Here is a 12,172-nt window from a genome sequence, read left to right as displayed (position 1 = left end):
AAAGCCACTCTCAGCCTGCGGGGGTAACCTCTGCTCAGGAGGGCTAAAGCAGCAGCCTGAGGTGCAGCCTGTTTAGGCATGAATAACCCTCACACAAAGGTCACATATCAGATCCCATGCATATCAGATATTTACCCTATGATTTATAGCAGTTGCAAAATTACAGTATGAAGTTGCAAGGAAATAATACTATGGTTGGGGTCAGGACAGTGTGGGAAGCTGTTATAGGGTCGCAGCATTAGAGGGTTGAGAACAGAACCACTGAGGCCAGGGCCTGCCTGACAGAGGAGCCTAAGAAGAGCCTGCGTAAGCACACGGAAGCTCAGGGCATGCTCCTGTGTGAGAATGGGGGAGTGAAGCCGATCCTGCTGCTCTTGATGAGTTCATGTGAGATAGGACACACTGAGAAACCGAAAGGAAAAGAAAAGCCAGCAGGCACTGTGAGAGCTGGGGCTGGTCATGGGTGACCATGAAGACTGAGGACTAGTAACGCCTACTTAGGAAGGTTGTGCTGGAAAGACCTGGAAGAGTACTGGAGGGGAGTCTGGCCAGGGTGTGCTGGAGAATTGACGCTAGTAGTCATGTGTGGCTTGGGGGACGCTCTCTGTTGGCTTTGGTCCTCAGTAGGAAGGCTGAGGCAGGCTTGGATCTGTCTGCAGGTGGTTCATCATAAATCAGAATTGCTGCTGCTACTCATGTGAAACTGAGGTGAGGCTTTTATTACCAAGAATTATGCTCAGCGTTGCATGAAAAAATGCACGCAGTGGCCACCACTCTCTAGTGTGTCTCTTTGTGCTTTAAAGTGACATCCATTTCATTCTGGATGGAGTGAATTTGCTTCAATGGGTAGGGCTTCCAGAGCTCTTACCATTCTCACAGACATAAATACCACATCTTGTGAGAAGTAACCAGCCTCAGTTCTAGTCTGATACAAAAAGTTTACCTTGTTCAAGACAGTGGAAAATAATTAGCAGAAAGTGTGTCTGTTCAGTGGGCGAGACGCATTTCTGTTTTCAAAGTGATGCTCTCCTCTCCATGCCCTCTGGCCCAGTGCTCCGTGACGTGAGATGAAAACTTGCCGTTTTCTCTTGTGCTTGTCTCTTCTTCTCCTCCTCTTTTAAAGGACCCGTTGTATTACCAGTCTGTCTACTGTTTGAAAACTAAGGAATAAAACAGCTGTTATTAGGAACTTTAAAAGGGGGATTTCTTACTTTTATGCTTAATTTTAAGTAGTCCTTATTTTGTGTAAATTACCACCAAATATGAGCATGGTGGGAGTGAGTACGGAGGTGGGAGTGAGTACGGAGGTGGGAGTGAGTGAGCATGGAGGTGGGGCTCTGGTGTTTACCACATGGCTGAGGTCTAAGAGTCACATGCTTTATTTTTTTATGAGCAAAGGCTGGAAAACGCAGACTAATTATTCATGTTCTGATAGGTTTTTTATACCTTCTCAACATATGTCTTATTTTTTTTAAAAAATTATATAATATGTTTAGATTATGTTTTGTCCCCCTTTCCAACTCCTCCCAGATCCTCCCCACCCCCTTCTTACACAACTTTATGTTCTTCCTTTGAAAATGAAAAAACAAAAGACTTCAAAACAAAAATCAAAACAAACCAGTAAAACAGAAAATGCCTAAACAAATCAAAATGAAGCACAAGCCCACCAAGAAGACCTATGCCGTCCCTTGGGGCTGGCCCACTATCCCTGGACACGGTCGATATACCTGGGGCACTCCACTGGGGGACTGACTCTCCTCTTGCTGGAAGGTATCACTTGCAAATAGCCTCTGGGCTAGGGGTGGGTCCTTTGCTACTTCTTCCTCTCCATCCTGGAACCTCATCTGCCTTGAGCTTGTCCAGGTCCCAGGTGTGCTGACATAGTCTTTGGATGAGTCCTGCTGTAACCGTTTGACACTGTTGCCTTGGAGCCACCTACAGTCTTTGTCTTTTATAGTCTTTAAAGCCTTTCCACCTCCTCTGTGTATAAACAAACCCCCAAGCTTTGAGGGAAAAGACAGCCCTCTTAGCACTGCTTCAAAGTTGTTCACTCTCTGCACAGTGACCTGCTGTGGGTCTCTTTGCTAATTACCATCTACTACAAGAAGGGACTGATCTGTGGGTCTAGCAGTCTGTCACCAGAAGTCATTTTACTGCTAGGTTACTTTAGCAGAATAATGATAGTAGGGCTAGGATCTATCTGGTTTCAGGTTCTTGGCCATGTAAGCAGTATAAGGTGTGAGTGAGTCCGTGAGTGAGACTTAAATCCAAAAGGGACGGATGTGGTTGGTTCCTCTGATCACAGTTGTGTCACTGCAACACCAGGGTAGTGTGAGGGTTGGTCATTGCTGTAGGTAGAGGGCTCGTTGTAGAAATTTGGGGTTCCTACCCTACCTTTGACTATTTAATTCCCAGATAAAACACACACACACACACACACACACACACACACACACACACACACACCCTTTATTTTACAATAAGTCTTAATCAGCACAAGAGCTTGGCAGATATCTATGTTATTAGAATCTATTTCCTATCTATAACCCTAAGTCATTACTTACTGTGTTTCATCTGGGCTGCTCGTAACTCCAATTGGCCAGCCTCACAGCCATGCTTTCTTGACTCCTAACTCTTGTTGTCTCTCTCTTCCTCCTCACCTTCTCCCTCTCATCGTGGTCTTCTCTAATGGCCAGGCTGGGAACGCACAGTCCTATCTCAATCCTGCCCAGCTTTAGACTGTAAGCACCTTTATTTACAAATCAGAAATAACTTGGGGGTAAGGTCACATAGTGCCAGTCCCTTGGGTCTGTATGTGAGCTTGCTCTGCATTAGCATTGCAGTGTCCAGCGAAGACCAGCTTCAGCAGCTCGTAGCCGGGGTGCTGGCCGTCCTTCAATGGCAGCTCACGCTGAGAAGCCGGGGTTCACCGTTGCTCCTTCTTCCTGTGGGATTCAGTCGTTTCCTTTCTGTGCAGTTAGTGTCATGGGCATCTCTTTCCACTTGGTGTTCTGCAGGCTTCTTGTACCTTGATAGGAAACCTCTTTAGATGGGGGACATTTTGTTCTATAATTTTGATAACACTATTTTCTGAGCGTTTACCTCAGTTTTTCCTCCTTCCTCTATACTTTTTATTCACAGGTTTGGCATTTTCATAGTGACCCAGATTGCCTGGATTTTCTTTTTTCTTTCTTTAGATTTAATGTTTTCTTCGACTGAGCTATCCATTTCTTCAAACTTTTTGTCAAGAGCTGCATTCTCTCTCCATGTCCTTTAACCTGTTGCTAACGTTTCCTTTCAAGCTCCTTGTTTGACATCTAAGTTTCTCGCTTCCTGTTTTGTTATAGTTTGGGGTTTCTTAGTGATTCGATTTCTTTGTTAAATTCTGCTATCATGTTGAGAATTGTTTTCATTACTCCATTCAACTGTTTATACTTTTAGTCCTCGTTAAGGAGCTGGTTCATCCCTCTGTAAGGCTCTTGAACATTCACAGGGACTGCTTTGGGGTCCTGTCTTACACTTCAGTTAGACGACTTCTCTCGGAGTCTGCTGCATGTGGTTGTTGACTTCTGGAGGATAAATCCTGCCTCGGCTCTTCATGCTTGTGTCTTGGTGTCCGAGTTAAGCTGCTGGAAGTGTGTTCAAGAAGACCAGTGGCTCTCTGGTCTTCTCTCTGTTGGGTATGCGTTTTGTTCTTTGGTTACCATTGCCCAGGCTGGATCTCAGCAAAGCGTGGTGACCGGGTCCCTGGAGAGAGTTCCTATGAGCCAGTGGGTGTCCCAGAAGAATGGAGATGACCTAGAGGAGAAGGACAGCAGGAAAGGGCTGGAGGGACCAGGTCCACACCCAGAGGTGGAGTCCCCGGGACATGGAGGTGAGGTGGGAGGAGGGAGCTCCTACTGACAGGTTACAGCAGGCCTAAGAGTAAGTCTGGAGAAACAGGACTAGAGGACAGGAAGAAAGGGTAACAAAAATAGCTTATCTGAGTCACAGCCCAGTGTGGCCACTGGGGGCCCCTTGTGGTCAGAGTGGTTCTGTGGGCTGGTGGGTGTCAGAATGCAGGAAGGACCCCCCACATCTCCTCACTAAGGTCTCTTCCTCTCATATACTTTGTTCAGGGAACTTGTTGAAGTTTCCAATTTTCCTCTTCCACTGTGTCTGTATCACCTCCTATCCATGCAATCCAGGCGCCATCAGACCCTCCTCACTGGTTCTTTGCAGTCAGACACTAGGACACAAAGACCCTGGACAGCAGCTGAGATAAGAACTGTTGTTCTCATGACCGTGTCCCTGTCCCTGCCCACAGTCTGAGCATGTGTCTCTTTGCCTTTAGACATGGACAGCCAGACCCGCCACATGGCCCTCAGCAGCCTTTTCATGGAGGTCCTAATGATGATGAACAGTGCAGCCGTTCCCACAGCAGAATTCCTCGGTGTCAGTATTCGGACCTGGATTGGCCAAAAAGTGCATGGGTTGGTGGTGCTGCCCCTTTTAACAGCGGCCTGCCAAAGCCTGGCATCAGTCCGCCACATGGCAGAGACCACAGAAGCCTGCATCACTGCCTACTTCAAGGAAAGTAAGAGGACGTCATCTTCTGTTCTCACTACGTTGGCCTGTTCTAGGCAGTCAAAGCCTGTCGTCAGGGACAGCCTTTCACTCTTCCCAAAGAGACAGGATACTGTTGTAATTCTTTCTGCTGGGAATTCTTCACATGACACACATACACATGAATACATATACACATATACGTATGCATACATATACATACACATGTGCATAGACATACAAGTGCATACCATACACACATGCATATATAAACATACATTTATATATATTATATATGAGATAGAAACAGATGTTTTCTATAAGGAGCTAGAGAACATGTGGCCTATGTCTTTTGGGTTCAATTATATGTTTTAAGAGAGAAAAATTCTAATTTGTTTTTTACATTTTCAGAGTATCAGACCAACCATATAATGTACGATGGCAAAGTCAGTTTTTAAAATAAATGCTGTAAATCAGAATTCATATAGTAATGATAGCAATTTCATTTTCCTTACCACTTCTGGTGAAAGGAATTTTCATAGAAATCTTTTTATTTCTCCTTGCCATGCTTTTTAGTAAGATTTATTTATTCATATTTTCTATGTACTAGTGTTTTAACTGCATGTCTTAGAGGGTACTGGATCACTTAGAGCTGGAATTACAGATAATTGCAAGCTGCCCTGTAGATGCTGGGAATTGAACCCAGGCCCTCTGGAAGAGCAGTCAGTGTTCTTAACCACTGAGCCATCTCACCAGGCCTCTTGTCATACTTTCAATTTTAAAGCTACCATAAAAGGATCACCTTTTCTGATCCCCATCCTTTTATTTTTCCTATTTCCTGCCACCAGACTCTGGAGATAGTGATTAAGAGTTGTTCAGAACAGCCCTTCTCCAGTCTGACATCAGATGTGAAATATATACCAGAGTGGGGTTCCAGACATGCCCGTACCTGGCCATCTGCCCTGCCCACTGCGGGGGAGCTCCGAACATCACCATGGTGCACCCTCACTCCTCCCAAAGGCTGAGACCCTTCAGGATAACACTCATGATTCACATTCATTTGCTTTCCTCTAGGACACGAGCTGTGCTTTAGTTAGTAGAAATGCTGGTGAGAGGTTGGATTGGTTTGCTAGAAAAGCCTAAGTGTAGAATAGCGTTACAACTCTTTGGTGCTCTGTAGTTGCTAATGGTCACCATATAATGAGAAAGGTGGTTCAGAGAGACACAGTCCTGAGTTGTGTCCCTTCTCTAATAGAGCAGCATCTGGCTTTCTAGTTGAAGCTTCACCTGAACTTTTCTGGCCCCTAGGCACTCTGAGAAGCAGTGTCTTGCAGGAGACTAAAGTGAAACAGCGTTAGGATTCTTGTGTACATGAGTGTATCTTGATATTTCCTCTTGGCGTTCTTTTCTTAGGCTCCCTCGATCAGAATTTAGGATGGGGCCCCATTCTGGTGTCCCTTCAAGTTCCTGAGCTCACCATGCAAGAGTTTCTGCAGGAGTGTTTAGCCCTTGGTAGTTGTTTGACTCTCTATGTCTACCTGCTTCAGTGTCTAAACAGTGAACAGACTGTGAAGAACGAGATGAAAGTGCTCCTCATCCTCAGCACGTGGCTGGAACACGTGTACCCAAGGTGCGCTTGCCCCCTGCTGCTCCAGTGTGCAGCCCCACATGAGGCACAGAGCCCGGGGGTGCGGGAAGGTCAGACAGCCTTCCAGGGGGAGTGGCATGTGCTCGGGAAAGACCCAGAGCTTGCTGAGCTAATTCTCTGAGCAGATTTTTTATTTTTATCTCCTCCCACAAGTATTTTGAGGGGCCAGCCTTCAGTTTTCTTGTAAGTAAAGGATCAAATGACAGAGGACGTGTAGCCCAGTGTCTAGCAGCAAATGTTGGATAAATGGCCGCTCTTACAGCACTGCTGCTTCATTGACGTTTGCCAACTTATTAGCCTTGGTTTCATTCTTTTAAATCTCTTGTGTGTGTGTGTGTGCGTGTGAGTGTGTGTGTGTGCGTGTGTATGTGTGTGTGTGTGTGTGTGTGTGTGTGTGTGTGTGTAAGTGTGTTTGTGTATGTATGTGTCTGTCTCTCTGTGTGAGTGTGTGTGAGTGTGAGTGTGTGTGAGTGTGTGAGTGTGTGAGAGTGTGTGTGTGAGTGTGTGTGAGTGTGTGTGTGTGCGTGTGTGTGAGTGTGAGTGTGTGCGTGTGTGTACACTTGTGGGTCCACGTGAACCATGGTATATGAGTGTGGCAGCAGGACAATTTGTCTGTTCTCTGCTTCCATCATGTGGGTCCTGAGGCTCAGACTCACTCGTCAGGCAAGCATCCCCGGGCCCTGTCGTGTGATTTAGAGTAATAAATGTCTTCCCTCTTTAAAACTCAGATGCGAGTCTCTGACATGAGGGGGGAGAATTCTTACATTTCCTTTGCTCTGACCTCCCCCCCCCAGCTCTGCACAGGAGGAGGCAAAGCTGCTTCTGTGGTGGCACCAGGCCCTGCAGCTGTCTCTGGTTCAGCTGGAGCAGGACGACTCGGTGCTGACGGAGTCCGTCATCCGGATCCTGCTCATGCTGCAGGGCAGGCAGAGCCTTATGGCCGAGGAGAGGCTCAGCTCTGGGATTCTGGGGGCAATTGGGTTGGGCCGGAAATCACCACTGTCCAACAGGTGAGGACTCCTGCTCTGTTCTTCTCTGTGGGCCTCAGACAGTGAGCTGCTGCTGATAGAAGGGCTGCTGGGTACCATGGGAAGCAGGCTGTGCACTCGACGCTCACTTTGTAGTCTGTCACTCTGACCGTTCTGGGTACCATGGGAAGCAGGCTGTGCACTCGACACTCACTTTGTAGTCTCTCGCTCTGACCGTTCTGGGTACCATGGGAAGCAGGCTGTGCACTCGACACTCACTTTATAGTCTCTCGCTCTGACCTTTGTTAACATCGGAGGTCAGCGCTCACTTTGGTAGTCTCTCACTCTGACCTTTGTTAACATCGAGGTTCCGAGTGGTTGCCCGAAGTATGGCCGCCTTCCTGTCAGTTCAGGTGCCTGCAGAAGACCAGATTCGTCTGAAGCCCAGCTCTGAATTACATCTCACTCCGAAAGCTCAGCAGGTCAGTGACAAAGCCTTAAAGCTGTAGGTTTCCTGGTGCCCCTCCTTAGAAGGGGGTGGCAGCTCTAACCTGTACCCTCCAGGCCTGGGTCCTGTAGGAGCATGGCTGGGTCCCGTTGCGCTCAGCTCAGATCTTAAACTGAGTTTTCTAGGCTCAAGCCTAGAGCAATGAAGAGGCCAGGCCAGGGCAAACTGGGCTAGGGTTGTTTGGTGCTGGAGATGTGAGAGAGCTTTCTGATACCTGAAAATGGTTCACTTGACATAGTGACAGTTGGCTGATTGTCTGTGAAACCAAAGCAGTAGTCCCTGTCCACCAGACTGGAGTGACCACTGCAGACTGGTGCTTGAATAGCAGATGGGAGCTGTGAGAGTTACAGTGTACACGGAGCACATGCAGGCGACAGGTCCCTGGGCTGCTTCCTGTCGCCTGTCTCTCCTCACTGGCTGCTGACCAGGTGGAGAGCCATCCTTGCTACAGTGAGAGTGGTCGCCTTCCTCGAGTGATTGTTCATGCTGGGCTCTAAAACATTAGTCAGTTAAGTTTACTCCTTTCATCCTAACAACCCTGGGCATAGAGTGGTGATGAGGAAATGGGGGTAGGGGTTGGGGGGGGGAATGCTAGGTAATCTGTCCCAGTTCACACCCTAGTAGGTCTCCAGGCTGCTCCCCATTTCCCACTCAGCAGGATGTCTGTGTATGGCAAGAGCTCAGGGCATGTGAGGATCAAAAGCTAAGTGTGGTGGCACACACCTCTGATCCTACTCTGGAGCAGGAGGACCTCTGAGTTCAAGGTCAGCCTGGTCACCACAGTGTTTCAGGACAGCTAGGGCTACATAGAGAGACCCTGATGTCTTCACGAGGCCTCAAAGCTGGGCAGGTGAGCCCTGTGTGGGCAGATGGGGAGTCAGCGGAATTCATACATGGTATATTTGAGGAGATCTCAGCTCTTCTGAATCTCAGCTCTCAGGATTCTGCTGTGCTTGTGACTATAGGTCACATGGGCCTCTCTTCTATCAGAGCTGAAATGCAGCTTCCTGACATGTCCTTGCTTACTTGTCATTTCAAATGACTGCTCTTGGGCCAGCTATTACAGTAGATCGTTTAGGGGCTATATATATATATATATATATATATATATATATATATACACATATACATATATGCATGTATATATAATATATATTATATTTAGTATTATATCTATATATATACATATAAACAGAAATGGGTGAAATATCCTATTTTAAAGTTTTTTTTTTACAGTCCTAAGTTGTGCTTAGGGCTGACTTGGTAATTTATTTCAAAGCTTCTAGCTTATTTACCTTACTAAAGAAAAAGTCTCCCTCTTCTATTCTGAACCAAGCAAATACACACACACACACACACACACACACACACACACACACACACACTCACACTCACACTCTAATGCTGGGGTTCCCAAAGCTGGAGGGAGAGGAGGCATTGCAGCAGGCGTTCTGGGGTTGGGGTTATGGGACATCTTCTGAGTCTCACAGGTGACCTAGTTGGGTACTTTGCGGACACAGCTCCTCCTCCTCGGATCACTGTTTGCAGGCTTTGTTTCCCCATGCACTGCTTCTCTTTGTTCTCCAATGAAAGGAGGAGAAAAGGAGGTGATATAGTTAGAGAATGCTTTTATTTTTGTGTAGCTGGGGGTTATGGGAACATGGTTCCCTTGAGTCTGCTCTGTCTGTGGAGGAACTTGGCTTGTGAGTGGTGGTGGCCAGGTTGGCAACCTTACAGTTTGCTGCCAGCAGTACTCAGCAGCTGCCGTGTTAGGGTTTCAGTCACCGTTCCCTGTGATGATGTGTAACCTAAGAACAAAGCCAGCAGCCCAGGTACTGCTACCCTAGTGAGATGCAGCAGGGCCTGGGGGTTTCTGTTGGGCTCTGAGGAGAGAGGGCATTGGTACTTGGTGGGGAGGAGCGCGCTGATGGGCCCAGGGAGGACAGGAGCAAGGTGGGCGAGGGCTGGGGTAAGGCAGTAACTCCAGTCTGGCTGCCGCAGCAGCTCTTGGCAAGGGAAGGCTGGATATCAGCATACGGGAGAGAAGGCTGCGCAGGTCAGAGGAGCTGCAAGCAGCCTAGTCCACCACCTCCTGGTGTTCCCAGAGCTGCCTCCAGCACTGCCCCATAGTGGTGGCACGTGCTGCCTGTGGCCATCGGGGCTGTGCACTCCTGAATAAGTCTCCCCCCACTGTGTCTTGTAGGTGCTGGCGGCTCTTGAGTCCATGACGCTGAGTAAGCAGTATGTGGAGTACCAGGACCAGATACTGCACGCCGTCCAGTTTATAAGACACCCTGGCCACTGCCTTCAGAATGGGAAAAGCTTCCTGGCCTTTTTTGTTAACCGTCTCTACCCAGAAGTGCATTATCTGGACAACATCCGGTAGTGGGCGGAAGCCCGCGAAGCACCGCGTTGCCCCTGTGTTTACATTACCTGTGCTCTTGTGCATGTATCTTTGCTATTTCACCACAGAGCTCAGTTCTGCCTGCCCCAACTGAGGTGCAGGGCAGGCATCAGGTAGTCTGGGTGTGTGTGTATTGTCTCTTACTGCCCGGCGGCCATTTTAGTGCGAATGCCCTTCCTCAAGGACAACTCAGTTGCCCTGCGGACAGAACCACTCACATCTCGGGGCTGTGCCATCAGCTCCCTAAGAACAACAGATGGAGCTTTGGTCTGCACTTCCGTCTCCTGCTTTGTTTAAATGTCAGGACTCCTGCAGATCTGACCTCTGTGGGAGGCATGAGAGCCCTCTTTGGACTCCACTGTAGTCTTCCGATGTAAGCATCCTGCATTTCTCAAATGTGGGAAAACACACCAGCTTAAAAGTATTGTGTTACTGCTCTTAGAGTACAGATGATACACTGGATTAATTCAGGAGTGGGTACACACCTGTCCTCTGAGCTCATAGGTGGCTGAAGTGGCATGATCGCAGGGGTGTGAGGCAGTATGAAGTGTGCATGGGGAGCACCTCAACAAACAGAACAGAGCAAAGAAGCCGAATTGAAATGAGTCCTGTGAGGACGGCATGTCACTTAACCCTGCCCACCGTGGACAGCACAGTCCTGTGAGGACAATCATTTAACCCTGCCCACCGCGGACAGCACAGATGGCGACACATCCTGTGAAGTGAGCTTGTGTGAACGCATGTGGCAGCGTCACTGTGGCCGCTGAACTGTGCAGGGGTCTATCTTATTTGGTCCTTGCAGTGGGAGCACACACAATCCTGACCGCAGCCGCCAGGGCACTGGAACCCCTGGGCCCCTCATTCGTAATGCTTTATTGGCCTGGTCTATGTGGAATTCCCAGCTCTTGTAATAAGTCAGAGCTCTCTGCCGGCCCTACTGTCAAGGGACACTGGGACTTTAAACTTCTTCCTTAGGTAAATTCAGATGAAGCTCATGGACACCACGCTGGACACATGTCCAGAGAGGAGGGGCGGGTCAGGGGAATTTAAGAAATTTGGCTTTTGTAAGTAGCTCTGTGCCTCTCCTGTCATTGCTGAGTTCTCTTTACTTGTCTAGCACAGTGCTCTGTTCCCTTCACATCTCTTGCTCACGTCACTTCCTGTAGAGTTAGAAATTTGACTTCTGTCAATATAGTCCTACTTCTCAAAAACGGCCCCAAATGGGTTTTGCAGGTCCAACTTAAAACATGTCTCTCTTTTTATGGGTTAAGGCCTAGAAATATCTGTGTAAAATCAGTGAATGGCCACCAAGAGCCTTGACTAAAGATGGGACATACATTAGTGGGGTCCCTCCCCCACACTTGGAAGCTCGTAGGAACTTCTTATTGGACAGAACAAGTCTGCCTAGTAGACATGTCTTGGAACACCGATAAAGGACATCCTGTTCAGTGGCACTAAGTGTCATTGTCAGGCATCTGTCTCAGCCTTCTTTCTTCTGCTTCTCTCTGCGTTCCAGATCTGTCATCCTCACTCCAGTAGAAGAAGCTTCAGAAGCTGAAGACTGTTGAACAAGCATCAGTGATTCTGAGGCCAGGAAACACTGTGTTTGTGCAGTTTCTCCAAGGAGAACCAAGTTACCAATATCCTAGAATGTGAAATGTGTGAGTGATAGTGTGTACAGTTTAGAAAATCAATTAATTTTGGAAATTTATAATATTTGTAAATTTTATCTGTAAAAAGTATAAACAATAAAATCAGCCTTTGATTGTAATTGAGGAATCTGAATTGAAGGCTACTGTAGATTTTTATGACTGATAATAAATTTATTTGGCTTTGTAACTGGTCGGTAAGAGTGCCACCTTTTCACCCTTGCTTAACATCTCAGAGTTATTTGCTTCAGATTCTATGAGAAGCACTGGGCTAGGTCTTTACAAATATGTAATAATTCAGAACAAAAAGGCTGCCTGCTGCTGAAAGAGAAGCCTGGCTTTGCTGGGAAAACAGTCCACTTTGAGAGTGCAAGCCCTGACATCAGAGACAGTGATGGGCACCTGACGCCCTTGTCACCAAGCAAGGCTGTTGGCAGAGCAGTGTGGAGG

The 12,172-nt window shown here is 47.6% G+C and overlaps 1 protein-coding gene across 1 annotated transcript in view; it reads left to right on the top strand.

The window, feature by feature from the left end:
• Positions 1-10,723, top strand: part of Epg5 (ectopic P-granules autophagy protein 5 homolog) — a 99,103-nt gene extending 88,380 nt beyond the window's left edge. Inside the window, exons 40-44 of the mRNA XM_032886209.1 lie at positions 4,334-4,576; positions 5,959-6,175; positions 6,988-7,203; positions 7,529-7,643; positions 9,873-10,723. Of these exons, the coding sequence (XP_032742100.1) occupies positions 4,334-4,576; positions 5,959-6,175; positions 6,988-7,203; positions 7,529-7,643; positions 9,873-10,055 (974 nt within the window). The 3' untranslated portion in view covers positions 10,056-10,723. The remainder of the gene's footprint in view (positions 1-4,333; positions 4,577-5,958; positions 6,176-6,987; positions 7,204-7,528; positions 7,644-9,872) is intronic.
• The last annotated feature ends 1,449 nt before the right edge of the window (positions 10,724-12,172 follow it).

This window comes from Rattus rattus, chromosome 15, assembly GCF_011064425.1.
Source record: "Rattus rattus isolate New Zealand chromosome 15, Rrattus_CSIRO_v1, whole genome shotgun sequence".
In the NCBI taxonomy this organism is placed as follows: Eukaryota; Metazoa; Chordata; class Mammalia; order Rodentia; family Muridae; genus Rattus; species Rattus rattus.
The sequence above is the reverse complement of the archived record's forward strand: the minus strand, read 5'-3'. Positions and strand labels throughout refer to the sequence as shown.